Source organism: Phymastichus coffea, unplaced genomic scaffold (genome assembly GCF_024137745.1).
Source record: "Phymastichus coffea isolate CEN01 unplaced genomic scaffold, Cenicafe_Pcof_1.1 PCOF00355, whole genome shotgun sequence".
In the NCBI taxonomy this organism is placed as follows: domain Eukaryota; kingdom Metazoa; phylum Arthropoda; class Insecta; order Hymenoptera; family Eulophidae; genus Phymastichus; species Phymastichus coffea.
In genome coordinates this window covers 1-27,332 of record NW_026707166.1, presented here as the reverse complement: position 1 = coordinate 27,332, position 27,332 = coordinate 1, and the positions used below count along the sequence as shown (strand labels likewise).

General features: G+C 34.7%; 7 protein-coding genes across 11 annotated transcripts; 1 reads left to right on the top strand and 6 right to left on the bottom strand.

Moving 5' to 3' along the window:
* Positions 1 to 472: 472 nt before the first annotated feature.
* LOC131674943 (kallikrein-7-like) lies at positions 473 to 1,839 on the bottom strand. Its single transcript, XM_058953764.1, has 4 exons — positions 1,702 to 1,839; positions 1,282 to 1,634; positions 893 to 1,213; positions 473 to 811 (listed from the first exon to the last, which is right to left on the bottom strand). The coding sequence occupies exons 1-4, from the start codon at positions 1,739 to 1,741 to the stop codon at positions 620 to 622; spliced, it is 906 nt and encodes a 301-aa protein (XP_058809747.1). The 5' UTR covers positions 1,742 to 1,839; the 3' UTR covers positions 473 to 619.
* Positions 1,840 to 2,667: 828 nt separating this feature from the next.
* LOC131674940 (trypsin-like) lies at positions 2,668 to 4,763 on the bottom strand. Of its 2 annotated transcripts, none has more exons than XM_058953760.1 (4): positions 4,627 to 4,763; positions 4,188 to 4,543; positions 3,793 to 4,119; positions 2,668 to 3,719 (listed from the first exon to the last, which is right to left on the bottom strand). In XM_058953760.1, the coding sequence occupies exons 1-4, from the start codon at positions 4,667 to 4,669 to the stop codon at positions 3,528 to 3,530; spliced, it is 918 nt and encodes a 305-aa protein (XP_058809743.1). In that variant the 5' UTR covers positions 4,670 to 4,763; the 3' UTR covers positions 2,668 to 3,527. The 2 variants fall into 2 exon arrangements, with proteins under 2 accessions (XP_058809743.1, XP_058809744.1); XM_058953761.1 differs by having other exon boundaries at positions 2,669 to 3,719; positions 4,188 to 4,504; positions 4,627 to 4,684.
* Positions 4,764 to 5,839: 1,076 nt separating this feature from the next.
* On the bottom strand, positions 5,840 to 7,570 carry LOC131674941 (kallikrein-7-like). The gene is made up of 4 exons (XM_058953762.1): positions 7,371 to 7,570; positions 6,948 to 7,303; positions 6,559 to 6,879; positions 5,840 to 6,477 (listed from the first exon to the last, which is right to left on the bottom strand). The coding sequence occupies exons 1-4, from the start codon at positions 7,408 to 7,410 to the stop codon at positions 6,289 to 6,291; spliced, it is 906 nt and encodes a 301-aa protein (XP_058809745.1). The 5' UTR covers positions 7,411 to 7,570; the 3' UTR covers positions 5,840 to 6,288.
* A 1,374-nt stretch (positions 7,571 to 8,944) lies between these two features.
* Positions 8,945 to 11,891, bottom strand: LOC131674939 (kallikrein-7-like). 4 transcript variants are annotated; one of them, XR_009302942.1, is made up of 6 exons: positions 11,518 to 11,891; positions 11,096 to 11,451; positions 10,707 to 11,027; positions 10,574 to 10,631; positions 9,616 to 9,752; positions 9,344 to 9,390 (listed from the first exon to the last, which is right to left on the bottom strand). XR_009302942.1 is itself a non-coding variant. In XM_058953759.1 (5 exons), exons 1-5 carry the CDS (start codon positions 11,558 to 11,560, stop codon positions 9,709 to 9,711), a joined length of 822 nt encoding a protein of 273 aa, XP_058809742.1. In that variant the 5' UTR covers positions 11,561 to 11,891; the 3' UTR covers positions 8,945 to 9,708. The 4 variants fall into 4 exon arrangements, 2 of the variants coding, with proteins under 2 accessions (XP_058809742.1, XP_058809741.1); XM_058953759.1 differs by having other exon boundaries at positions 8,945 to 9,752; XR_009302943.1 differs by lacking the exons at positions 9,344 to 9,390; positions 9,616 to 9,752 and having other exon boundaries at positions 9,766 to 10,631; positions 10,707 to 11,023.
* Positions 11,892 to 12,292: 401 nt separating this feature from the next.
* On the bottom strand, positions 12,293 to 15,169 carry LOC131674942 (clotting factor G beta subunit-like). Its single transcript, XM_058953763.1, has 5 exons — positions 15,107 to 15,169; positions 14,578 to 14,730; positions 14,158 to 14,510; positions 13,781 to 14,095; positions 12,293 to 13,692 (listed from the first exon to the last, which is right to left on the bottom strand). The coding sequence occupies exons 2-5, from the start codon at positions 14,618 to 14,620 to the stop codon at positions 13,507 to 13,509; spliced, it is 897 nt and encodes a 298-aa protein (XP_058809746.1). The 5' UTR covers positions 14,621 to 14,730; positions 15,107 to 15,169; the 3' UTR covers positions 12,293 to 13,506.
* A 272-nt stretch (positions 15,170 to 15,441) lies between these two features.
* LOC131674938 (clotting factor G beta subunit-like) lies at positions 15,442 to 25,001 on the bottom strand. Its single transcript, XM_058953757.1, has 6 exons — positions 24,828 to 25,001; positions 24,439 to 24,759; positions 24,300 to 24,357; positions 16,396 to 16,748; positions 16,019 to 16,333; positions 15,442 to 15,933 (listed from the first exon to the last, which is right to left on the bottom strand). Exons 2-6 carry the CDS (start codon positions 24,691 to 24,693, stop codon positions 15,748 to 15,750), a joined length of 1,167 nt encoding a protein of 388 aa, XP_058809740.1. The 5' UTR covers positions 24,694 to 24,759; positions 24,828 to 25,001; the 3' UTR covers positions 15,442 to 15,747.
* LOC131674937 (uncharacterized) lies at positions 17,997 to 22,064 on the top strand. The gene is made up of 2 exons (XM_058953756.1): positions 17,997 to 18,028; positions 18,106 to 22,064. Exon 2 carries the CDS (start codon positions 18,890 to 18,892, stop codon positions 20,117 to 20,119), a length of 1,230 nt encoding a protein of 409 aa, XP_058809739.1. The 5' UTR covers positions 17,997 to 18,028; positions 18,106 to 18,889; the 3' UTR covers positions 20,120 to 22,064.
* Positions 25,002 to 27,332: the final 2,331 nt, after the last annotated feature.

Here is a 27,332-nt window from a genome sequence, read left to right as displayed (position 1 = left end):
TCGGAGCGACAGACTTTCGTATCCCAAAAACCAGAGTGAGCCATGTGGTAGCCATCTGAAAATGGCTACCGTATGGTTAAAAAAACTCCACCCAGCTTACTTATGATTCAATAATAAACGCTAGCTTCTTTATATGAAGTCTGCTTCTGGTGAATTTTTCATTGTCAAAGATTTATCGATTCAATTAGTATCACAATGCTCACGTCGCGAAATTTTCGAAATGAACGTCTTAATTTTTTAGAAATAATCTGTACTTTGCATAGAGCATTATGAGAGAAAGTAATGCACATTGCCACTTTAATTATCAAGTTATTGTATGAAAGGCATCCTGTAAATTACATATTCTAAACTGGAAATGCCTATTCTACTCAAATAATTTTCGAACAAGATATATATATTTTGTCACTCGCCGCTAATCTACATTAAATTTTACTTCTACGACAGGTTGTTGTGACGTTACAAGAAAAACCACTTGTTTGTTTAAGCAAATTTTTGCGTTTTCTTGTTTTGTTTTCTCTGCGTGTTGACAAAATTATAACTTTTACCAACATCAACTCCTCGTTCAAGTTAAAATTTTACAAATATACACTTGTAATAATTCTTGAAAACGCATAAAAATTTAGTTTGTTCCGAAACATCCACCGTTTCTTCTCTCTGCTAATTGATTTTCAATGAATCTCCGATAAGGTTTAAGAACAACATGCACTGTTTGCTCATACGCAACGTAAGGAGCACCTTCCACTGGAACACTAGCTTGGTTAATAGCAATTATCTGATTGTTTCTGAAGATAAGAGGACTGCCGCTGTCGCCCTGAAAGTAACATAGATGAGAACTTATCCATATTGATTCTTTTTTATAATTTCAATGTTACAAAACAAATCGGCGACTAACGCTTCCAAGCGATGTGTAGGGTATTCTTCCGGGTATTGGGTTACCATTACTACAAAGGACATGACTTTTCACAATATATCTCTCCCGTGTGCGTCCATTTGAATTCGGGACTTTTGGAGCATTGTCAATGTTCCTCTGACACTCTTCCTTAGTTATTGTTCTCATCACTGTTTTCTGCATCATTCGTGGATGAACCAAAGAATTTACGATACCCCAGCCAGCAGTCAAAACAGTTTTATGGTAAAATTGATCGATTGGTGAATAATTTAGTACTGGGAATTCTATTTCTCTAGTTAGTTTCGAACGTATATCTTCTGATAACTAGCAAATAAAATTTCAGTCTGTATAAGAATAAGATATTTAAAAATTATATGGCGACTTTACGTTACCCTAAGTACAGCTATATCATTGCATATATTTTGTCGTTTGAACAAAGGGCAACAACATTTTTTGAAGTTTATCCATGATTCAATACTGTAATTAGCTTTCGGATTTCGTAAATCATGTCCAATTTTAACGGTGTAATAATCAAGTTCAACAGCTCGTTCACATTTGCAATGTGCTGATGTTATAACATGTCTAGTAGTTATCAGCACTCCACCACAAATGTGACTGTCTTCTTCGTAGGAACCTGGATGATATTTCTTACTTATTGAGACTATGAAATCCAACTCACGAGCTTCGACATATTCGATGTTGTATCCCATGAGTGGATTAGCATTCGAAAATATTGATTTGCTATCTGACGATCCGATAAGTAAGATATTGTACATTTAAATGGAATAATTTGAATATCTTTGTCAACTTACTCAAAATAGCAAAGCAATACACAAAGTAGAGCACGTTCATCGTTTTTATGGAAAATAATTATGTGTCACTGCAAATAATTTGAATTTGAAAAATCATGAAGCGCAATTTCTACTCACATAATTGTGGACGACCATTTACATAGTTTTTTATACACCGACTATACGACGATCATTTTACTACCACGATAAGTTTTTATTGCATTTGAAAAGCAATATTTTTTAATGTTTTTAGAATAACTGGAGTCAAATATCTTGAAAAGTTAAATATTTTTGAATATTATGTCTTTTGTACTCTGGTTTTCTGTCTTGAATCGGTTATAAATGGAACGTAACATTTAATATCTCTTTACCACTGAGAGAATTGCTATAATAAAATACGTCATAGTTGCATTAACATAGCAGTCATGGGCTATACCAGAATTATTATAAAATTCATCAAACTTTTGTTAAATTCTACTACAGTTACAATCACTTTTTTATATGAAAATATGTAATAATTATTATAATATACTTTTACACTTTGTAGCATATTATTTCTTTTAAAGTGGATTTTAAACAATAATACATAAAATATTAATTCGGTTCGATCTTAAAAGTCACATAGTGTGTATTTCGTAACGGATAAACCATCGAAATGATGTAAAATGTGTGAGGAGAGTCTCTCTTTTACACGAAATTTTTTCTTTGATCAGAGATTTAAAGAAGATTAGAAATTATGTTTTCTATTGAAATGGCTTGTATTGAAAATTCGTAGAATTTATTAATTTGGAAAACTAGAAAAATACTGAATAAGTCGATGTCTCAACTGGCGGCAGCGTGTCGGCCGATTAGCTTATGCGTCATCTTTGAACGCGTATAGGAGTTGTCGAGTCTCGGAGGAAATGGCGCGTGACCACGGGCGGAGCGCTGGCCAGTGGTACCCCACAACTCCTACACGAACGAGATTATTTTTCTATTATTATCATATTTCTTTATTTTTTTATCGTATCACTGTTTCGTTTAACAGCTAGAATCAATAACATACGTACAAACGAGAATTTTTTTTTAATTCAAACTTTCACTTTAAATAGGGACTTTTTATAAAAATCATTTCGTAATAATATTAATTGTAGTAGCAGCAATGAAATTATTATATTAAAATCATGATTTCTTCATCCTGTTACTATTTCGTTGATAACAGCTAGGTGTTAATTGGTGAGTTTGATGAAAATTTGATTTAAAATCAATAATATACATGGTCCTAGTCAATTTGTGAAAAGGATAATATTACACAAATGATGCGCTATCATATTCCAAGAACACTCCAACTACAGCCACAATAAGGTTAGAAAATGGTGCTGTACATAGATATAGAAATATGGTTGGAAGATCAATTGGGAAGTAGACATTCCCTGCTGGCTAGATAGCGGATTAAGAAGAAACATCAACTATCGGCAAATGTACGACGGAAGAAAACTCGATCTTTCGACAAGAGTATGAAGCAAATAGTAGATAACGTACTTAGGTCGGAAATGTACTGGTAACTTCCTTAGCAAGTGATAATTGACAACCAAGGCAAACTCGAAGTTGTCAAACACGTGTTGTGGGCTGGCAAATTAAATACTTTCCCGGCTTGGGTACGTAATCTACTACTTGTTGCTTGTCGGTAATCGACGTTAAATTTTAGCTTTACGGGCTGTTGTAATATTACAAGAAAATTCATACAAATTATTTACTTTTCCCAATTTATCATAATTTGCTTTCAACATACAGTATCCTTCTGCTAGTATTTGAGTTTAACTTCTAAGAGTATATGGTTGAAACAAATCTTGAAAATAACTAAAAATTTATTTTCTTCCAAAACATCCAATCTCGTTTGCATTTTTTAATTGGCGTTCAATGAATTCCCGGTGAGCCAAGAACGTAACATGCAATGATTGCTGGTATGCATAATATTCAGGACTTTCCGGTGGAAAAACCCCAGTATTAATAGCAATTATCTCATTGTTTCCAATCATAAGAGGGCTGCCGCTGTCGCCCTGAAAATAACGTATTTGTTCGTACTGGTTCTTTTTTAAAATTTCAATATTACAAAATTGTTCTATGACTAACGCCTCCAAGTGTTGTATAGGGTATCACTCCAGGTACTGGATTACCATTACTACAAAGAGTATTATTTTTAATAATGCGTTTTCTCTTAGATCGATATTTATCATTTACTCCCACGACTATTGGTGCCATATCAATATTCCTCTGACACTCTTCTTTACTTATTGTTCTCATCGTTACTTTTAGCATGTATCGCGGATGTAACATATTAATTCCATCACCCCAGCCGGCAGACGTGGCGTTTTTGTTGTATAGTTGCTCGATCGGCGAATAGTTTAGTACTGGTAATACTATTTCCCTAGTTATTTTGGAATATATGTCATCGAATAGCTATCGAATAACATTTTAATGTATATAAGAAGCAGATATTCCAGATTTATATTAAGACTTTATCTTACCGTGATTACAGATATGTCATTGCACATGTTCCCACGTCTGAACAAAGAGCAACAACACTTTTGATAGCTATTCCAGGTTGAAATACTGAAATTAGCTTCCGGATTTCGTAAATCATGCCCTACTTTAACAGTATAATCCTCAAGATCGACAGATCCTTCACATTCGCAATGTGCTGATGTTAGAACATGTGTTGTAGTTATTAGTGCTCCACCACAAATGTGATAGTCTTCTTCTAACGACATTTTTGCATAATTTTTTCTACTTATTGATACTATGAAATCAAACTCATAAGATTCAGCTTGTTTTACGTTGTATCCTATGAACGGATTACCATTCGAAAGTACTAATATACTCTCTGATGATCAGATTAGTAAGATGTTATTACAATTATTTAGCAAAACGTTACATTCTTTTATCTTATTAATTTTTTTATCTTACTCAAAATAGCAAAACAATATACAATGTAGAGCACACACTTCATTTTTATGGAAAATAACTATGCGTCGCTGCAAATAAAATAAACTTGAAAAATCCAAAACTATAGTGCGATTTCTAAACGAGTAATTGTGGACGCGTTTGAACATAGTTTTATACTCGTCGCCTGAACGGCGTTCATTTAACTACCACGATAAGTTTTTTATATCATTAGAAAAAAAGTAATGTTCAATATTTTTAGAATAATAAGTAATATATCTAAAATTTGAATATTTTGGAAGATTATAATGCCATTTTTATTTAATTTTTTTTAATCGCTTATAAGCGTAATATAACATCTCATAATAGCCCTCTCTTTACACTGAGGAAATATGTATAACAAAATATACCATAGTTGTAGTAAAATTTACTGCAAAACAGAAATCTTGGAATGTATTCGAGTTGTTATAAAATTTATTGATTTCTACTATGTATGCTATTATTTTTATATAGCGATATTAAAAATTCGTTGTAAGAAACAATAGTGTTACTTTATGAGTATTATCTAAATAATTTAATATATATAATAAATCTAATATCTAAAAATATATGTTGGAATAGCTAGTAAAAATTATTATGATTCAAACTATTTTCACTATAAACATAGTACAAATTACTGCAGTCGAATTGAAGTCCGTAGCGTGTATGCAGTGGCAATCGTAAATTTTTAATTTCATAATATTCATTCATATATATCTCTCTTTATCAAAGAAACAATAGGTAGTCATGCAAATGCAGTTAGATTCATGAAAGAATTTTGGATATTCAAACTTTAGAAACAAAGGTATTCTAGTACACGAGACGTGGCGATGATCCTAGTTTACTTAAAAAAATGTATGTATTAATGCTTAAAAATCTAGGCATTTTAGTGTGACGTCCTGGCAACGATATAGCTTAGGGACGTTGGAGGCTTAGCGCATTTTCATGGTTAGTACTTCTGAGGTTCCAAGAAGTACTAACCATGTGTTTGCTCACATCTCTCGCTAACTCTGTATTTCTCTCTCACTCTCTCTCTCTCTTTCTCTCTCTCTCCTGTACTTTATTTCACAATTTCTTTCTTCTCTGTTTTAATCTTATACATAAATAATTCTAAGCTGCAGACCGCCGTCTCACCTAGCATTATGTTCTGTTCAAAGAGCACAAACTCTTTCGAAAGTTAAATTAAGTAACATAAGTCTTTGATGGACTTGAAAAAAAATGTTCCGTATGTAATAAAACTTCGGGGCTAGGCCGGTATTAGTTAGTATTATGGTTAACACATTTTAAAGAGAAACCGAATCTTTGTGGTTTCATCTATTTTTGATTACATAAAAGAGACTGAAAAATTCGAAGGTGAAATTCATCAATTTATTTTATAAATCATAAAACCGATTCATACTATTAGTTTCATTACAATCATTAAGAGGGTTAAAAATGTTTCCGAAATAGTAGGATCGATCTACCAGCTTTTTGGATACACGCTACATATCACACGTCTACGTCGTCTGCCGTGGAAAATGATGTTGATTATGTTACAATAAGTGGAGCTGCTGGTTTATCTGAAAGTTCTCAGGTGTTTGTAAAATATTATGATTCGCACATACAAATGTACAGTTATAACAATTTTTTAAAACGCATAAAAATTCTCTAGGTTTCAGAGCAATTAAATGTTCTTGTCTCTTTTATTTGATTTTCAATGAATTTTCGATGAGCATAAAGAGCAACATGCAATATTTGATCGAATGCCTGATATTCTGGACCGTAGTCTGGAGAATTAGCTTGGTTAATACCAATTATCTGATTTTTACCAATTATAAGAGGACTACCGCTGTCGCCCTGAAAGTAATGTACAGAAGTGGTTATATACATTAATTATTTTTCGTGATTTCAATAATACAGAAATGATCTATTACTAACGTCTCCGAGTACTGTGTACGGCACCACTCCGGGTACCGGGTTGCCATTACTACAAAGAATATTACTTTCCAGAATATAGTTTTTTCGTAATTCTTTCTCTGATTCTATGATTCTCGGCGCCTCATTAATATTCCTCAGACACTCTTCCTTACTTATTGTTTTCATTACTACTTTCTGCATGTATCGTGGACGTAACGTAGAATTTACGTTACCCCAGCCAGCAGTTGAGGCATTTTTGTAGTATAGTTGATCAATTGGTGAATAGTTTAGTACTGGTAATTCTATTTCTCTAATTATTTTCGACCGTATGTCTTCTGTTAGCTATCGAGCATCATTTTAATCCATATAAAAATCAGATGTTCAAGATTTATATTATGAATTCATCTTACCTTGAGTACAGCTATATCGTTGCATGTGGTTTCTCGTCTGAACAAAGGGCAACAACACTTTTTGAAACTTTTCCATGATTCAATACTAAAATTGGCTTCCCAATTCCGTAAATCATGTCCTATTTTAACAGTGTAATCCTCAATTTCGACAGATCCGTCACATTTGCAATGTTCTGAGGTTAGAATATGTCTTGTAGTTATTAGTGCTCCACCACAAATGTGATAGTCTTCTTCTATCGATGTATTTGCATAATTTTTTATACTTATTGATACTATGAAATCAAACTCATGAGGTTCAGCTTGTTTCACGTTGTATCCAATGAACGGATTACCATTCAAGGATATTAGTTTACTATCTGACAATCATACAAGTGAGATGTTGTAAAACAAAATAAAATAAATAAAATAACTTTGCCCACTTACTCAAAATAACAAAGCAATAGACAAAGTAGAGCGCATTCATTGTTTTTATGGAAAATGACTGCGTCGCTGCAAATAAACTAAACTTGAAAAATCCAAAGTTGAAGCGCAATTTCTCCTCGGTTATTTGTGGATGCACTTGTACACAGCTTTTTACATACCGACTAAACGGCGTTCATTTTACTAACACGATAAACTTTTAGTGCATTCGAAAAGCAACACTTTTTAATGTTTTTAAGAATAACTCAAGTCTAATATTTCGAAAGCTTAAATATTTTTTAAGATTAAAGTGTCTTTTTTACTTTGATTTTCTCTCTTGAATTGCTTATAAATGGAACGTAACGTCTAATAATAGCTGTTTCATTATACTGAGAGTATTGTTATGATAAAATATACAATAGGTGTGGTTTATATATGAACTATATATAAAAGGTGAATATGCGGAGTGATGAATAGATGATTTGTACAATATACATGTTCATTTTGAACCATTGATTAAACTTTCTGTTTTCCTTTTCACCGGAACTTGGCTTTTAGTCAATCTTTATTACGCAAAGGAAACAATCATCTTCGTGATATTGATGAGTGAAGCGGGTTGATTACATTTTTAATTAATAATAACGCTTCATTATTAACTAAAATCGAGATACCGCTACTTTACATTCGGAACAGATTTATAAATGTTTCACATTTTTATAATTGAAATTGTAGAAAGATTTTGGAAATAAATTATTAGCTATCTAATCTACAAAATTGTTATAATTGTTGGAATAATTGTTATAGCAATTTTCGTAACAATTCTTTAGATTTAAGCATTAGTATTACTACAAAAATATATTCAGTATTTCACTATATTTCTCCATTTTGTTCAAAAGTGCAACTAGGACTTGAATATTTTAGTAAGCAGGCAATCGAGTCAGTCCATACAAGTTTTTAAAAAACTTGGGAAAGATACAAAGTTCATAGAAATCAGCCTGAGTATGCCAAAACACTTTGCAGAGCTGTGTGCGAATATTAGAATTGTCAGATAAAACATTAAATTGCAATAAAATTACTTTTTGTACATTAGATTGTTAACAATTTATTTCCAAAATTCTTCTATAATTTTGATTATAAATATGTGAAACTTTGAATTATTATTATTTTTCACTAAATCTATTAAATAAGTTATATTTGAAATTTTTTTAAATGCGTTTTTGTTGTATATACGTACGCACACACTCACACACTCATAAAGAAAATTAATAAAATTTAGTTTATACAAAAAAGAACGTAAAAAATGCCGTTAAACAAAAACGGTAACTTTTACTATCTGTGTTTTCAATAGTAGACTACTCTGATAAGAAAACATTGCTTTGAAATTAGCCATATCGTGTTCGATTTCTAATTTAATTATTATTTCATTGTATTCTGCGTTGCTGCAAATAATCTAAACTCGAAAAATTGAAATCCGAAGCACAATTTCTACTTAAGGTATTAGGGACGTTGGAGGCTTAGCGCATTTTCATGGTCAGTACTTCTCAGGTTCTAACAAGTACTAACCAAGTGTTTGCTCACATCTCTCGCTAACTCTCTTTTTGAAGACTGCCGTCTCACCTAGCATTATGTTCTGTTCAATGAGCGCAAACTCTTTCCAAAGTTAAATTAAGTAACATAAGTCTGTGATGGACTGGAAAACAAAAATGTTCCGGATGTAATAAAAACTTGGGGGCTAGGCCAGTATTAGTTAGTATTATGGTTAACACATTTTAAAGAGAAACCGAATCTTTGTGGTTTCATCTATTTTTGATTACATAAAAGAGACTGAAAAATTCGGAGATGAAATTCATGAATTTATTTTATAAATCATAAAACCAATTCATATTATTAGTTTAATTACAATCAATAAGAAGGTTAAAAATGATTACGAAATAGTAGGATCGATCTATCAGTTTTGTGATACACTCTACATATCACACGTCTACTTCATCTGCCGTGGAAAATGATGTTGATTATGTTACTATAAGAAGAGCTGCGAGCTTATCTGAAAGTTCTCAGGTGTTTGTAAAATATTATAAAAGACTAATCTACAAAAGGTGATTTTAAGTTTTTTAAAGCTGTACTATAAAGAAGTGTGTAAAATTAAATTTTTTCTGATAATATAAATTTTCGGTCTGAGTGTCAAAAATCACTTTTCAATAAACTCTATAAAACTACATTGGCAATGTAAGAGAGCGAGAACGTAGATTAAAGAATCAAACAAACTTACCCGTAATACGTTCGATTGAAATTTTATGAAGTCGTCACTCGATATATTACATCCCACCCAATCACCGAGTAAGTATAGACTAGACCTGCCTCATCATAATATCGGAAACGTGAAATGAAAAGGTTCAGCTTCGTAGTCTAAAAATTGAACAGATCATATGCGATTGGGAGATGGTGTTTTAGACACTATCTAACAAGTGTTAGTTTAAGGGCCAGGATGTTTCAAAACCGATCGAGGTCTCGTGAACTTAGTTAAGATTTCCTATTTTTTTTAACCTACTGAATGAAAATCTATCTGTCTCCCTTTAGCCTACTTTTGGTGGATGTTTCATTATTAAGGATTTATCATTGCGATTCAGTTAGTATCGCAATGCTCACGTTGTAAAATCTTCAAAATGAATCTTCGAATGTTTTAATTTTTTAATTTTTTAATTTTTACTTTGCATTAAAAATCAACAAATAAAGTAATGCGCTCTCCTAGCGTTCATTTGAAAGTTATTGGTCCAAAGGTATCGTATACATAAGTTGTATATTACAATGTGGAAACGCCAATTCAACTGGAGTACATGGTAAATCCGACAGGGTAAATATATTTTGATACTCAACACTAAACTACGTTAAATCTTACTTGAACTACAGTTTGTTAGTACGTTATAAGCAAAAACATTTGAAATATTTAAATAAATTCTTGCCACTTTATGGTTTTTCTTCACCTGCTGATAAAAGTACCACTTCTAACAAAATCAAATATTTTTCTCCTTGTAAATATCCGAGTTTTACTTCTAGAAATATTCAGTTGTACAATTTTTTTAAACGTATAAATATTTAATTTTTTCCCAAACATCCAATCCATCCTTTATTTCTAATTTGATTTTCAATGAATTCCCGATGAACCGAAAGAGCAACATGCATTGTTTGCTCGTATGTACGATAATCAGGACCTATTACTGGAAAACTACCTAGATTAATAGCGATTATCTGATTTTTTCCGATGATAAGAGGACCACCACTGTCACCCTGAAAGAAACGTTCAGTAGTACATATTCATTCTTTTTCATAATTTTAATGTTACAGAAATGATCTATGACTAACGTCTCCGAGTATAGTGTAAGGTATCACTCCGGGTACCCGGTTGCCATTACTACAAAGAATATTACTTTCCAGAACATAGTTTTTCGGTAAATCATTGTTTAATTCCGCGATTCTATGCGCCTGATTTATATTCCTCAGACACTCCTGCATACTTATTGTTGTCATTGTTACTTTCTGCATGTATCGTGGATGTAACATAGAATTTACATTACCCCAATCAGCAGACGTAGCATTTTTGTTATACAGTTGATCGATTGGTGAATAGTTTATTGCTGGTAATTCTATATTTCTAGTTATTTTCGAACGTATGTCTTTTGCTAGCTTTCGAACGTCATTTACATGTATATAAGAATCAGATATTGAATATTCAGATCATGTCTTTATCATACCTTGAGTACAGCTATATCATTGCATGTGTTTTCTCGTTTGTACAAAGGACAACAGCATCTTTTAAAATTTTTCCAGGACATAATACTGTAATTAGCTTCCCAATTCCGTAAATCATGTCCAACTTTAACAGTGTAATCCTCAAGTTCGCCAGATCCTTCACATTTGCAATGTGCTGATGTTATAACATATCTAGTAGTTATTAGAACTCCACCACAAATATGATAGTCTTCTTCTAACACCAAACTTGCATATCTTTTGATACTAATCGAAACGACGAAATCGAATTCATGAACTTCGGCTTGTTGCACGTTATATCCCATGAACGGATTACCATTCGAGAATACTAGTTTACTATCTAAAGATCAGATAAATATGAAGTTATAAAATTAATTAGCATAATTTAAAATATTTTTTAACTTACTCAAAATAGCAAAGCAATACATGAAATATAGTCTATTCATCATTTTTATAGAAAATAATCCGACGTCACTTTAAATAAAGTAAACTCGAAAAATCCAAAGCTGAAGCGTAATTTCTACTTAAGGTATTGTTGATGAGTTTGAACATAGTTTTTTCCCCGCCAACTAAACGACGTTCAATTTATTGCAACGATAAATTTTTATTGCGTTTGGAGAAAGAACATTTGCAATGTATTTCAAGAACAAGGTAGATATCTCTAGAAATGGAATATTTTTGAAGATTATCGTATTTTTTTATTTTGATTTTCTCTCTTGAATCGGTTTTTTGCGTAAAATCTAATAATAGCTTTCTATTTACATTGAGAGAATTACTACAATAAAATATGCCATAGTTCTAGAAAATTTACGACAAAACCCGCTAATCCTGGAAAATACTCGAGTTATTGAATATTTATAATAATACTACGCATGCTATTATAAATTCACATATTGTAATATCCTGTTATTATAATTTAATTACCTTCAAGCTATTTAATGGAACATTTTTTCTTGCCCAATATTTTCCAATTCCAGATCTATTAAAACAGAGAAAAACCAGCTTAAAATCGTAAATCGTGTGAGTCGTAAAATTATGATTAACCCACAAAGTATCCATGAATAGATGCTAAAGAGAGAGTCCACAACGATAAGTTTTAACTGTCGGAGTGACATTGCCCATAACATCGTTCAACTACGTCATTGTTTTTTCAACTACACTTAACTTGAAGTCTTGTAGCACTTGCTATCGGCATGCCGAAAAAGTCATTGTCATCCGCCCGGTTAAGCGGCACAAAGATTACTCGTGGAATCAGCCCAAGATGGCGATAAAATTACTGTGCGAGCTCTCAAAAGCAACGACACTGTCGCGTAACATTGGAAACGATAGGAAAACTGAAAAATCAGCGCTCGTAGAAATCTTCCGAGCTCTTCTATTGCATACCTTTAACTTTGACAACTTTAGGCATGTTGCATCAATGTTTCGTTTCTCAATTGAAAAAATCATCCAGACGTTGGGGACACTTTTATCGAGACCGATATTTTCACCGGCAATGGCATTACGACGCAATAATGACCGGCACATACGGATCGTCACGTCGACGTCTTTCTGTAAATATTGCAATTACGACGGAGCGGAGAGTTTCGTTGCATGCATTGTCGAAGATATACTCCATGATCTCGCTTGTAACGACTCTGTCGTTGTTTTTGCTGTTAACTTTAATTTTTAACAGCTTAATTAGCTTTAATTTTAATTTTAACACACCGCCTCTATCATCGCCTTAGGAAATGCACGCAAGAAATATGATACCTTGTTTTTTAGTTGATCAATTCATTTTGGATATTCGCCAAAATTACTATTCGAGCAGACTTGTATCCCAGCAAGAGTAATCGTGAAGGATATCGAACCGCAGCGACACATTGTTCAATGTACTACTAAATGATATGCATAACAGATTATTAGTTCGGGCGTAGGAATACTGCATTAATATATCTAAGGAAACAATTTTAATTCCTGTTACGCATTAGTTGTGTATATAAATATGAGGAAGAGATAAAAAGAGATTTTGCATTAATATAATTTTTTATCGAGCTGTGGTCGCCTCGAATCTTTTTTAAAGATCTTCGTATAGTTGTTCGTATGTAGTACTAAATACAACCTATCTTCATTTAAAATTATAAACGTAAATAATAAAAAAAAACGTTAACCTACTGGGCGTGCACTAAGTGCTTTACAACATTCAGCCACTTTTTGAAAAAGGGAACTACAGGTCGTTGTAACATTACGTGCAAAATAATCTATATTATTTAAACCAATTATTTACATTTCTTGATTGTTCTGCACTTGTTGATAAAAATTCCACTTCTAAGAACATTAAGTATCTTTGGAAGTACTCCAGTTTATTTATAGCAATATACACTTTTAACGTTTCTTTAATACGTATAAAAATTAACGTTTATCCGAAACATCCTATGCATCCTCTCTCTGTTAATTCATTTTCTATGAATGTCTGATGAGGCGATAGAGCGATGTGCAGTACTTGCTCGTATGCATAATAATCAGGGCCCAAATCTGGAACACTACCTCTATTAATACCAATTATCTCATTGTTCTCAATTATAACAGGACTACCGCTGTCACCCTGAAAGGAACGTATAAGAGTAGATTATTATCCGTATTCATTATTTTTTATAATTGCAATATTATATTAGATATGATCTACGACTAACATCCCCGAGTGTTACGTAAGGCACCCTTCCGGGCACTGGGTTGGCATTACTACAAAAAACATCGTCGTCAACAATATATGATATCTGTATTTGTAATCCCGTGGCTCTCGGCACGTCGTCAATATTCCTCTGGCACTCTTCTCTAGTTATTGTTCTCATCGTTACCTTCTGCATGAATCGTGAATATAATAAATGATTTTGTTTGCCCCAGCCAACATTGGAGACATTTCTGTTGTATAGTTGATCGATTGGTGAATAGTTTAGTACCGGTAATACTATTTCTCTAGATATTTTCGAATATATGTCTTCTGTTAGCTAACGAAGAACCATTTAACGTATATAAGAATCAGATATTTAAGATTTATATGATGACTTACCTTAACTACAGCTATGTCATTGCATGCATTTTCTCGTTTAAACAAAGGGCAACAACACCTTTTTAAGTTTTTCCAGGACGCAATACTGTAATTAGCTTCCGGATATCTTAAATCATGTCCTACTTTTACACTGTAATCCTTAAGTTGACCAGATGCTGCACATTTGCAGTGTGCTGATGTTAGAACATGTATTGTAGTTATTAGTGCTCCTCCACAAACGTGATTGTCTTCTTGATATAAACCTCGAGGAAACTTTGTACTGATTGAGACTACGAAATCGAACTGGTGAGCTGGAGCTCGTTCCACGTTATACCCCATCAACGGTTTACCATTCGATAATGCTACCTTATTATCTGGCGATCATACAAATAAAATGTTAAAATATTAATTAGCAGAATTTCAAAATCTTTCTTCACTTACAAAAAATAACGACGCAGTATACGAAGTACAAGGCACTCATCATTTTTATAGAAAATAGAAAAATTCAAATTCCCAAGCACAATTTTTACTTAAGGTATTGTTGATGAGTTTGAACGTAGTTTTTTTTCCGGCAACTAAACGACGGCCAATTTACTGCAACGATAAATTTTCATTGCGTTTGAAGAAAAACCATTTTCAATGTATTTCAAGAAGAACAAGTCAGATATCTCAAGAAATGGAATATTTATGAAGATTATCGTATTTTTTTATTTTGATTTTCTCTCTTGAATCGGTTTTTTGCGTAAAATCTAATAATAGCTTTCTATTTACATTGAGAGAATTACTATAATGAAATATGCCATAGTTCTAGAAAATTTACGACAAAACCCGCTAATCCTGGAAAATACTCGAGTTATTGAATATTTAAATGTATTAACTTTAATTTTTAACAGCTTAATTAGCTTTAATTTTAATTTTAACGCACCGCCTTTATCATCGCCTTAGGAAATGCACGCAAGAAATATGATACCTTGTTTTTTAGTTGATCAATTCATTTTGGATATTCGCCAAAATTACTATTCGAGCAGACTTGTATCCCAGCAAGAGTAATCGTGAAGGATATCGAACCGCAGCGACACATTGTTCAATGTACTACTAAATGATATGCATAACAGATTATTAGTTCGGGCGTAGGAATACTGCATTAATATATCTAAGGAAACAATTTTAATTCCTGTTACGCATTAGTTGTGTATATAAATATGAGGAAGAGATAAAAAGAGATTTTGCATTAATTTTTTATCGAGCTGTGGTCGCCTCGAATCTTTTTTAAAGATCTTCGTATAGTTGTTCGTATGTAGTACTAAATACAACCTATCTTCATTTAAAATTATAAACGTAAATAATAAAAAAAAACGTTAACCTACTGGGCGTGCACTAAGTGCTTTACAACATTCAGCCACTTTTTGAAAAAGGGAACTACAGGTCGTTGTAACATTACGTGCAAAATAATCTATATTATTTAAACCAATTATTTACATTTCTTGATTGTTCTGCACTTGTTGATAAAAATTCCACTTCTAAGAACATTAAGTATCTTTGGAAGTACTCCAGTTTATTTATAGCAATATACACTTTTAACGTTTCTTTAATACGTATAAAAATTAACGTTTATCCGAAACATCCTATGCATCCTCTCTCTGTTAATTCATTTTCTATGAATGTCTGATGAGGCGATAGAGCGATGTTCAGTGTTTGCTCGTATGCATGATAATCAGGACCGAAATCTGGAACACTACCTTTATTAATACCAATTATCTCATTGTTCTCATTCATATCAGGACTACCGCTGTCGCCCTGAAAGGAACACATAGGAGTAGATTATTATCCGAATTCATTCTTTTTTATAATTGCAATGTTATAGATATGATCTACGACTAACATGCCCTAGTGTTATGTAAGGTATCCTTCCGGGTACTGGGTTGCCATTACTACAAAAAACATCGTCTTGAACAATATATGTTATCCGTATTTTTAATTCCGTGGCTCTTGGCACGTCGACAATATTCTTCTGGCACTCTTCTCTAGTTATTGTTCTCATCGATACCTTCTTCATGAATCGTGAATTTAATAAATTATTTTGTTGGCCCCAGCCAACAGTGGAGACATTTTTGTTGTACAGTTGATCAATTGGTGAATAGTTTAGAACTGGTAATATTATTTCTCTAGATATTTTCGAATATATGTCTTCTGTTAGCTATCGAAGAACCGTTTAACGTATATAAGAATCAGATATTTAAGATTTATATGATGACTTACCTTAACTACAGCTATGTCATTGCATGTATTTTCTCGTTTGAACAAAGGGCAACAACACCTTTTTAAGTTTTTCCAGGACGCAATATTGTAATTAGCTTTCGGATATCTTAAATCATGTCCTACTTTTACACTGTAATCATTAAGTTGACCATATGCTGCACATTTGCAGTGTGCTGATGTTAGAACATGTCTTGTAGTTATTAGTGCTCCTCCACAAACGTGATTGTCTTCTTGATATAAACCTCGAGGAAACTTTGTACTGATTGAAACTACGAATTCGAACTGATGATCTGGAGCTCGTTCCACGTTATATCCTATGAACGGTTTACCATTGGATAAGACTAGCTTATTATCTGGCGATCATACAAATAAGATGTTATAAGATTAATTAGCAGAATTTCAAAATCTTTCTTCACTTACAAAAAATAATGAAGCAGTATACAAAGTACAAGACACTCATCATTTTTATGGAAAATAGTTATGCGTTGCTGCAAATAATCTAAACTGGAAAAATCCAAAGCCAAAGCACAATTGCTACTAAAGCAATTGTAGCTGCGATTATACACAGTTTTTTTCCATTGCTTAAATAGCGTTCATTTTTTACTACAAAGATAAGTTTTCATTGCATTTCAACTAATGTTTTTAATGTTTTGATGAACAGCTCGAATAAAATAACTGAAAATGTTAAATTTTCATGATATAGTGTCTTGTTTACTCTGGTTTTCTCTTTTAAATTGCGCATGAGCGTAATGTAATATCTAATATTATATCACTTTCTTGACTGTGAGGGAGTTGCTATAATAATATATTTCATAGTTATAGTAATATTTAATATAGTAATAATGGGATATATACCGAATTATTATAAAATTTATGAAATTTTTGTTGATTTCTACTGTGACTATAGTTCTTTTTGCATGACGATATTAAAAAGTTTATTATAACAAATAATAAAATGTATTATATATTAATAATTATTCAAATGTCTAATAGTATATGTTAGAAAAGTTAAAAGAAATTATTATGACTTAAAGAATTTTTTCTTGATTCCCCGGCCGAAAGTACGATTTCCTGGCCTGATTTTGATCCGGGAAGAGCGGCTTTTATGGCCGCTGTGGCGAGCGAGCTTCTCTTATTGGTCGAGAAAACTCAGTCCTACCCTCTGACTAACTGTGAGATTTTATTCGCTTAGCGGCTAATGCCCAAATTTGTCTAGAAGGGAACGTTGCGTCTTTTCCACATTTTCGGGAAAACCCAGTTAGTGCACACAGTATTTTACTAAGTGCTGATCACAGTGAAGCTAAAATGAATAATTCGTTTTCATCTGATGGTGTTTTAGTTGAAGACGAAATTTTAAATAATTTCGATCAAGAAGCGAAATTAATCGTGCAAGATGGTACATTACCAAATAAATCCAGCGAAAGGTACAAATTAGTTTATACTAATTTTAAAAAGTGGCAGGCAGAGAAAATTTTAATTTAGATTATTAGATTTATTGGCCGCCCCGATCAGTAAAATCGGGCAGCCGTTTGCACAAACACCTTAGCGAAACCGGCCAAAAAATGAGAGAGCGACAGAAAACTGGAAATAAGTGGGGTGCACGCCAAACGCCTATCACTCTAGTAAGATAGAGGTAAGTAATGAAAATAGCCAAGAGGGTGCGCTGACGCAGGTCGCAAAAGATTAGAGTTAATGAGTTGACGTTGACAGATTAGGTATAGAGTGACGCCAGTGAGACGATCAAGCGAGCGCATCGCAAACATAAATAATATGAAAGAGTATGCGTACTTTCCGCCAGGGATCAAGAAAAATAGTATACGACACTTTGCCCGAAAGTTATATTCACTGGCCTGGTTGTGATGAATTGTCATCGCACGAAGGCCAGGAAATACAACTTTCGGGCCATGTATCGTAATGTACTATTACAATGAACAACTGATGCTGGACTGAAGTTCGTAGCACGTACGCAGTGGTGTCCGCATATATTACTAATTTGGCACTTTGCAGGACCTACGTATAGATAATCGTTCTATTCTTGAGAAAATCGGAATAAATACCTTATTACTATTTAAGAAAATCTCAGTCTCAACCTTGCATATAAAAATGCGGTGAATGGCTAATAAGGGAACTACATATGATAGGTCAATTATAACATTTTAATTTAGTTGCCGATTTAGTGTCCATTCCATAGAAATATATTTTTAATAAAAATAGTTGTCACATTACCTTACATTACATTACATTACATGAATAAAGACATTGCGATTTTGTAATGAAATCAATCTTAAACATCATCCTTTATTGCAAGTGCCGTTAACCAAACTTGCTGAGTCGCGTTCGAGCAGCCGTAGCGAGCAGACGTGTTTTCCGATGTAAACATAAACATTCTCCACCTCTGCTGGAACAGTAAGCTAACTCAGAACAAGTCCGCGAATAGTTTACCGCTGTGAAATTCTTTTCTGGTTCTTGACTGCGGTTGCAGCCAAAACCGAAAATGGCCACCCAAAGCGGTGAGCCCTCGAACCAAGAAACCCAAAGTGCTAGTAAAACCCAAGTTCATCAATCCTACGCAAAGGTCACTTCCAGTTCAATAATGCCAAAAAAAGACCAAGCTATTGTTATAGATTCCATTGAAGGCTGTACCATAGAAGACTACATCGACGGTCTCGAAGCCCTTATAGACGCCTCCTACATTAAATACATCTCAAAGATCTCTGGAAATCGTGTGTGCACCTACTTAAGTGATAACGCTCTTGTTGAAAAGCTAACTAACAAAATGGTCCAAGTCAAAGATTTTACCCTCAAAATTCGCCCACTACTAGAAAAGAACAAAAGGGTGGTCCTATCCAATGCTTGCCCAGTAATACCGAACGAAGTTTTCATTGAAGCCTTAAAAAATAAAGGCATTACAATAGTATCCCAAATGAACAACATCAGAGCAGGACTAAATAAACCAGGACGATCACATATTCTCTCTTTCAGACGCCAAGTATACATCAAAGAGGAAGATGAGCACCTGCTACCACAATCGCTACAAATCACCTATGAAGAAACTCAATACTGGGTATATCTAAGCACCGAATCAGCCCACTGCTTTGTTTGTAAACAGTACGGCCACATAGCTAAAGTATGCCCGCATGCCTCACTAACACAAGCTAACAACACAACCATCAACAACGCTAGAAATCAAGAAAACGCCGAGCTAGCTCAAAATCAACATATCCTTCACGATTCTCATAGCGAGCAGCAAATGGACATAGAAAATCAAATACGTGGTCAGAAGCGGCCCCCACCTTCCTCTATTACCTCCGACGCAACTTCAGGCACTCAAACAACTCCTCCAGAAAATTCTATGCCAACTCTTCAAGAAATTGCGGCCCAGAATACTTTCAAAAAACCCGAGCACAAAAAAACTAAAAAGAGCAACGAAACGGTCAGTATTGAAACAGCATTAGCTCCAGCCAAAGAAGCTTTGGACGGACAAGAGCTAATTATTAACTTTGACCAAATGAAATTGTTCCTTGAAAAATGTCGTGGCCAGCCTAAAATTAATAACATCGCAAAAGAATTCACTCATGATATAAAAGGACTCATAGATACAATTGACATGATCTATCCTCAGCTCTCAAACAGTAATCTCAAATCTAGGCTAACGCGCATAAAGAAAAAATTGTCACTACCATCTGAAGAACTTACAGACTCACCTCAAGAGTCGGACTATTAAGATAAATAAAAACGACAAGTAAAAAACAACTAAAAATCGCGTTTTGGAATGCACGTAGCATTCTAAAACGTATTGAAGAACTTCCCCTTCTTCTCGTAAATATTGATATCTTTATCTGTGTCGAAACGTGGCTCACTACAGACTATCAAAATTTCAACATACCGGGGTTTCAAATATTAAGGAAAGACAGAACGGAAACTGCTGGCGGCGGAATCTTAATCGCCCTAAGAAGTGGACTTAACGCGATTGAACTAAATCCTCTTAATGATGCGAACGGTAAAATCGAAATCTGTGGCGTTAAAATAACCAATGTCACTCCGCAATTAGACATCATTGCCTGCTACAGACCCCCCAGGAACACTCTACTTCAAGAGGATTGGGACGCAGTCGTAAACAACGTAGAAAACAACAGCTACTCTCTTCTCGTCGGCGACTTCAACGCTCACCACCGACAATGGAACTGTTCTGGAGAAGACTCTCATGGTAAAAAATTATACAGTGCGATCGATAAAAAAGATCTTTTAATTCTTAACACGAAAACGCAAACACGTATAAATCCTTCAAATGGTAATAAATCTAACATAGACCTAATTTTTTCTTCATGTAATATAGCTCATACTATTGATACCACCGTTCTCGATGATTCACGCGGCTCTGATCATTTCCCCGTCATTGTAAATATAGACGCAACTAAAAGTGCCTACGAGAAAAAATCTTTCAAAGTAAATTCTATCCGAACCTGCTGGCCGAAAGTACAAGAAATGCTCAAAGAAAATTTCTCCACATTTTACGAACCTGAATTCTGTGATGCATTGCCTAGCGAAAAATACCAAATTTTTATGAAAGTAATCACAAATACTATAAAATTGAACACGCCTAAAAGAAAATTACCAAAACCACATCGTAAAATAAAAAACCCGGTAACATGGTGGGACGCAGAATGCGACAAAGCCCTACGGTTACGTAAAGCCGCTCATAAAAAATGGCAATTTACACATAAAACGAAAGACTACATAAATTATAAAAAACAAGTCACGATAACCAAAAAGACCCTCAAATCAAAAAAAAGAGAGAGCTTCAAACTTTTTGTTAAAACACTCAACCTCACGACTAACAAATCATATGTTTGGAACAAAATTAAAGTTCTTAAAAATAAATGGACAAAAATTCGTCATAATGATTTTAACTTTGACGCGGAAAAAAAAATAAAAGAAGCCTTAAACAAAGTCGCTCCTCCATGGGCCCCCATTAACCCAGATTTTCACCCACCCAGCAATATCAACGAATTTCTAAGTAAATCGTTTCAGTATTCCGAGTTTAATGCGGCCCTCGACCCGAAAAAAAATAATTCCTCCCCTGGCATGGATGGCATCGATTACGAAATTCTCCAAACTGTACCAACTAATTACAAACTGATACTCCTAGACATATTTAATGAGATGTACGCATCTAACGACTATCCTAACGAATGGAAAAAACAATACATTCACTTCATTAAAAAATCTGACGGAACCAATTACAGACCAATAGCCCTCTCCTCCTGTACGTGTAAACTGTTCGAAACCCTCATAAAAAATCGACTACAGTGGTATCTTGAAAGTAATGACCTTTTGCCAACTGCCCAATCCGGATTCCGGAAGGGCCAATCGTGTACTGACAACCTCGCGAATTTAAAACTCATCATCGAGGAAGGTTTTAAAGAAAAACAACACGTGTTTGCAGTTTTCTTGGACATTAAATCAGCTTTCGACAACGTAAATTGCGAAATTCTTTTACAAGTCTTAGCAGACCTGAACTGTCCCTCGAATCTAATTGAATTTGTCAAATTTCTTATGTACGAAAGAATAATTTATGCAGACACTCTCGGCAACGAATTTAGATATGTATACAAAGGCGTCCCTCAAGGAGGAGTGTTGAGTCCTTTATTATTTATTATTTATATAAGCCTGGCCCTCAAAAATTTACCCAAAGGCGCGGTTATTTCAAAATTTGCAGACGACCTAGCCATTATTGTCAAAAAAAAATCCGCAGAAGCAGGTCTATCCACCACCGAAAAATTTGTACAAATTATAAAAACAAATCTAGATAATATTGGACTTGAACTCTCCCCTGAAAAGACAACCTTTATTCACTTTAACAAGTTGGGTATCCTTCCTGGCGAAAGCGAAATTAAGATTGATAACTCACACATAAAGTCTACAGCGTGCGCTCGCTACCTAGGTCTAACGCTAGACTACACACTGTCTTTCAAAGAACATATTTCAAATGTTAAAAAAAAATGTCTACGTGTAATGAATATACTGAAATTCCTGAGAGGAACCTGGTGGGGTGCAGATCCAAGTACTTTGATAACGCTCTACAAAAGCTACATACGACCGATAGTAGACTACGCCAACTTTGTATATTTTCCTCGTAGAAAGTCACAATTGGAAAGCCTCGAACGAATACAATACTTGGCCATAAGATATGCATTTGGCTACAGGATCTCCACCCCGACCAACGTCCTAACACAAGAATCAAAACTTCCATATCTGTACGACAGGGGAGTATACTTGTGCTCAACATATCTGTCAAAAGTGATTACCAACAAAAGCCTACCTGTAACTAAATCAATCATCCGATTTCATGCAAAATTCAACAAACATAAAAGAAAGAGCCTTCTAGCCAAAGGTATTAGCATTGTGATCCCTCTCAGAAAACATATTAAAACTGACAAAAAATTCAACATTTACATGCACAATTACGATACACTAATCGAAAGCATAAATGTAAATCTAGAACTTGGAAAAACTGTAAAAATTAATCATTTTCCAAATCGTGTCATAGAAAATTATGTAACAAAAAACAACGCTATAGCCGTCTACACAGACGGTAGCAAAGTAACAGGAGCCCAGTCGGTTGGCACAGCATGTATATGCCCGGCATTGCAATTCACGATTGACCGCAGCGTTTGCGAACTAGCCTCCATATTCACAGCTGAATCTATTGCCCTAAACGATGCACTCGATCTTGCGCTCGAAAATACAAACAGAAACATTCTCGTTTTCACAGATTCCCTAAGCGTTCTACATAAACTAAATTCCACAATATTTGACATTAAAACAAACAATTACCTCCTGCAAATCAAAAAGAAAGTTTATGGATTCAAAGAATCTTCCCCAAACGGAAGCACTGTTCAGCTTATATGGATCCCCTCTCACATTGGAATCTGTGGGAATGAATCAGCAGACGAGGCAGCGAAAAATGCAACTAGCAAACCACACTCAAAATACGCTCATATTCCCTACTCCGACTTGCGTCAGATATTCAAAACAGAAGCATCTGAAAATACCAAGATTAGAAATATATCACTTAGTACGCACAAAGGCAGAGAATACTTTGACTACTTTGGCACAGAGGAAAATCAACCATGGTTCCACAAAAAGAATCTAAACCGCGACACCATCGTCACAATAAATCGCCTGAGAGCTAACCATTATAATTTAGCTGCCTCTTTAGCACGAGTAAACTTGGCTTCCTCCGCCTGTTGCTCATGCGGACACGATCTGCAAGACATTGACCACATTGTGTGGCAATGCCCATTACTTGACAATCAAAGGAAAAAACTTGTTAACCAACTAAAAAAACACAGGCTTCAACTACCTCTGAATATCCGCTGTCTAATCTATGATCCCAAAACAGAAGTTTGTAATATATTGTATACGTTTCTCAAAAATTGTAACCTACATGTATAATATGTAAAATCTTTCCACCGCAAAACTTTCATCTATATCTACAATGTATCCTACTTGTACAGATCAAAAAACAATGTAAACTTATAGCTAAATAACTCCAAAAGGAGTTGAGAAAGCTCAATAAAAAAAAAAAAAAAAAAAAAAAAAAAAACCAAACTTGCTGTCGTCCTATCACGAGAACACGGCTCCAAGTCAGTTCAATTTTAAAGCAAATTATACGATCATCTTTATCATATTGATGAGTCACGTATATTAATTCCATTTTAAATTAATAAATAATGATTAATGCCAAGTAATAGATATCCTTTCAACTTTACTTTCTTCCGAAACATCCCATCCTTCTTGCATCTGTTATTTGACTTTAATAAATTTTCGATGAGACCAAAGAGCAACATGCAATGATTGCTCATACGCAATGTATTTAGGACCTTCCGGTGGAAAACTACCTCGGTTAACTGCAATTATCTGATTGTTCTCGATGACAAGAGGACTGCCGCTGTCGCCCTGAAAGTAACATATAGGAGTATTTAACCGTGTTCATTCCCTTTCGTAATTTCAGTGTTACTAAAATGATCTATGACTAACTTTTCCGAGTACTGTGTACGGTATTACTCCGGGTACCCGATTGCCATTACTACAAAGAGTATTATTTTCCAGAATATATTTAGTCCGTAACTCTGTATCTGAATCCGTGACTCTTGGCACATCGTTAACATTTCTCAGACACTCTTCCATACTTATTGTTGTCAATGTTACTTTCTGCATGTATCGTGGTTTTAATTTAGACGTTACGTCACCCCAGCCTGCAGATGAGGCATTTTGGTTGTATAGTTGCTCCATCGGTGAATATTTTAAGATTGGTAACACTATGTTTCTACTTATTTTAGAACATATGTCTTCCGTTAGCTATCGAACGATATTTTAATGTATTTAATAATCAGATAGTCAAGATTTATAAGAAGACTGTAGCTTACTTTTATCACAGCTATGTCATTGCACACGTCCCCACGTCTGAACAAAGAGCAACAACACTTTTTTAAGCTTTTCCATGACGCAATACTGAAGTTAGCTTCTGGATTTCGTAAATCGTGCCCTATTTTGACCAGTATAATCCTCAAGTTGGACAATTCTTTCACATATACAATGTGCTGATGTTAAAACAAGTGCTGTAGTTATTAGCGCTCCACCACAAATGTGATTTTCTTCTTCGAACGTCAAACTTTCTTCATAATTTTTTATACTGATTGAAACAACGAAATCGAACTCATGAGCTTCAGCCTGTTTCACGTTGAACCCCATGAACGGATCGCCATTCGAAAATAGTAATCTGCTATCTGACAATCAGAAAAGTAAGATGTCAAGTTAATCAGAATAATTTAAATATCTTTGTCAGCTTACTCAAAATAGTAAGACAATACATCAAGTAGAGCACGCTCATCGTTTTTATGGAAAAGAATTATCTGCCGCTGCAAATAAATTCAAATTGCAAAATCCAAAGCTCAAGCGAAACTGCTACTCCGGTAATTGTCGACGCGTTTATACGTAGTTTTTTTCTCGCCGCTTAAGCGGCCTTTTTTACTACCATGATAAGTTTTTATTTCATTGGAAACAACAGTTTTTAATCTTTTTAAGAATCAGTCAAGTAAAATATTTGTATAATTCAAATATTTTTCAAGATTAAAATGTCGTTTCTAGTCTGGTTTTCTCTTTTAAATTACTTATGAGTATAACGTAACATCTAATAAAAGCACTTTCTTTACTTCGAGAGAATAGCTGTAATAAAATACGTCATATTTACGGTATAACTTACTCGAAAACATGGTAATTGTGGAATATATCCGAGATAGGAAAATATTTATTAAACTTTTGTTACATCAGTGATATTACCATGGATAGCTCATCGATGCGTATCCTCGAAATTTCGTGTGTAAATAATCGTACTTTCTGCCAAGGTTGAACAATTAGTAGTTTACAACTCGAGGCGGCGAAAGTATTGGCAAATCCATAGGACGTACATTGATGAATACGCGCTATAAGCTTGCTAATGTCACGCTTGTTTTTGTCGAACAAGGTTAAAATCGGCATGTTATTGACCGAATGACGGCCGGGAAATGCTGCTTTCGGGCCGCTCAACAAAAAAATTAGAATACGACACTCGGCGTGACAGTTGTTTTCATTGGTCTGTCTTTTACGACATGCATTGCAGTGTACTATTAATATTTTACATAGTAAAACTTGCAATATTTAAATGTTATTACGCTAGATAGTGATTTGCACTAAAGTCAGAGTATATTCGAAGGTGGTTATATTTTGCACAAATTACGGCAAATTTCACAATATCAATTCTGTCGGTGTAGCTCCGATGCGACGCGATTATGGGATTTAGGAGCGAGACGCGAAGCCCATGAGAAATTATCCAGCCTACATCTTAATCTCGGTAGAATGTAAGAACCGCAAAGGCGAGCTATGAATATCTCAATCAGTATAGATCCAGAGAAGACACGGCAGGAAAGTCTTTCTCTCCTTTTATCACGGTGCATCTAACGGGATACGTACATGTACCACTTCTCCAGTTCCAACGTTCGGGCTAATCGGGAATGACGAGCAACCTGTACATCGTACAGATATACTCATAGAGAGTTTTCGTACCGTCGCCCTGACTGCGTACGTTCATCCCAATGGTCCGGCTCGCCTTGCACTTTGTGCGGTGCGACAGCCGTTTACGAGGCTCGAGTCGCACAAAGGATTTTCCGTACGGCCATTGTGTTCGGTCCACCCACGACCCGCCCGGTGTCCCTTTACGTAATCAATAAAAAGAAGAGCGCGTCTTTGGCAGATCTCGCGCAATCTCTGTTGTTTCTCCGCGAGCGGTAGAAGAAGAAGAGGCTGAAGAAGTTGCACAACCGTGCGTCCGGCATTGTTAAACGCCTTCGATTCGTTCGTCCGGCATTCCACCGAAAGGGATACTTTCGCGCGCGGGACCTTGGACATCATCTCGGCCGGTCGTTCAACTTTCGAGATTCGAGCGACACGGCGCCTACGCGAATAGTTTTAGGTGGAATAGTCAAAGCTGCTGATACACGTCTTCGTCGTGCAGTAGACGGAGGCGCGATGCCGGAGGAAGAGAAACGCAAAAGACTTGCAGAAAGCGAATGGAGACGTTCGAATCTAAAAATCATTAATGTCATTCGATAAACTTATGAAAATAGACAACATTTTATCCACCAAGAAAAAAAAAATTAAAAGAGAAAAAAACCGAGAGCGCGTCTTACGGCACTCCCAAAAATAAATTCGTAATACCGTACCAGAGGGAAAAACGAAAAAGAATATCCGGTCTGTGTAAGAAAGGCACGCGCGGGCAAGTAACGCAGAGGCATGTTCGACGGTTTAATGGATTTTCCTCGCACGAGTTCACGAGATCATCTGGTTAGCTTTGTAATTAATTCCCATGATGCGTCAGCGACGACGCTCGTGGGAGT

Bases quoted from the DNA above. Each gene is read 5' to 3' on its own strand.
- LOC131674939 (XM_058953758.1), bottom strand. From the start codon at position 11,560: ATGATGAATAGACTATATTTCATGTATTGCTTTGCTATTTTGA. The intron at 11,452-11,517 runs GTAAGTTAAAAA...TCTGATCTTTAG, and splicing joins GTATTGCTTTGCTATTTTGA to ATAGTAAACTAGTATTCTCG. The intron at 11,028-11,095 runs GTATGATAAAGA...GACGTTCGAAAG, and splicing joins ATGATATAGCTGTACTCAAG to CTAGCAAAAGACATACGTTC.
- LOC131674942 (XM_058953763.1), bottom strand. From the start codon at position 14,620: ATGATGAGTGCCTTGTACTTCGTATACTGCGTCGTTATTTTTT. The intron at 14,511-14,577 runs GTAAGTGAAGAA...TATGATCGCCAG, and splicing joins ATACTGCGTCGTTATTTTTT to ATAATAAGGTAGCATTATCG. The intron at 13,693-13,780 runs GTTAGTCGTAGA...CGTTCCTTTCAG, and splicing joins CTTACGTAACACTCGGGGAT to GGTGACAGCGGTAGTCCTGT.
- LOC131674940 (XM_058953760.1), bottom strand. From the start codon at position 4,669: ATGAAGTGTGTGCTCTACATTGTATATTGTTTTGCTATTTTGA. The intron at 4,544-4,626 runs GTAAGATAAAAA...TCTGATCATCAG, and splicing joins ATATTGTTTTGCTATTTTGA to AGAGTATATTAGTACTTTCG. The intron at 3,720-3,792 runs GTTAGTCATAGA...CGTTATTTTCAG, and splicing joins CCTATACAACACTTGGAGGC to GGCGACAGCGGCAGCCCTCT.
- LOC131674941 (XM_058953762.1), bottom strand. From the start codon at position 7,410: ATGAATGCGCTCTACTTTGTCTATTGCTTTGTTATTTTGA. The intron at 7,304-7,370 runs GTAAGTGGGCAA...TATGATTGTCAG, and splicing joins CTATTGCTTTGTTATTTTGA to ATAGTAAACTAATATCCTTG. The intron at 6,478-6,558 runs GTTAGTAATAGA...CATTACTTTCAG, and splicing joins CGTACACAGTACTCGGAGAC to GGCGACAGCGGTAGTCCTCT.
- LOC131674943 (XM_058953764.1), bottom strand. From the start codon at position 1,741: ATGAACGTGCTCTACTTTGTGTATTGCTTTGCTATTTTGA. The intron at 1,635-1,701 runs GTAAGTTGACAA...TCGGATCGTCAG, and splicing joins GTATTGCTTTGCTATTTTGA to ATAGCAAATCAATATTTTCG. The intron at 812-892 runs GTTAGTCGCCGA...TGTTACTTTCAG, and splicing joins CCTACACATCGCTTGGAAGC to GGCGACAGCGGCAGTCCTCT.
- LOC131674938 (XM_058953757.1), bottom strand. From the start codon at position 24,693: ATGGAGCAACTATACAACCAAAATGCCTCATCTGCAGGCTGGGGTGAC. The intron at 24,358-24,438 runs GTTAGTCATAGA...TGTTACTTTCAG, and splicing joins CGTACACAGTACTCGGAAAA to GGCGACAGCGGCAGTCCTCT. The intron at 16,749-24,299 runs GTAGTTTTCCAC...TATGATCGCCAG, and splicing joins GATAATTGCAGTTAACCGAG to ATAATAAGCTAGTCTTATCC.
- LOC131674937 (XM_058953756.1), top strand. From the start codon at position 18,890: ATGGCCACCCAAAGCGGTGAGCCCTCGAACCAAGAAACCCAAAGTGCT.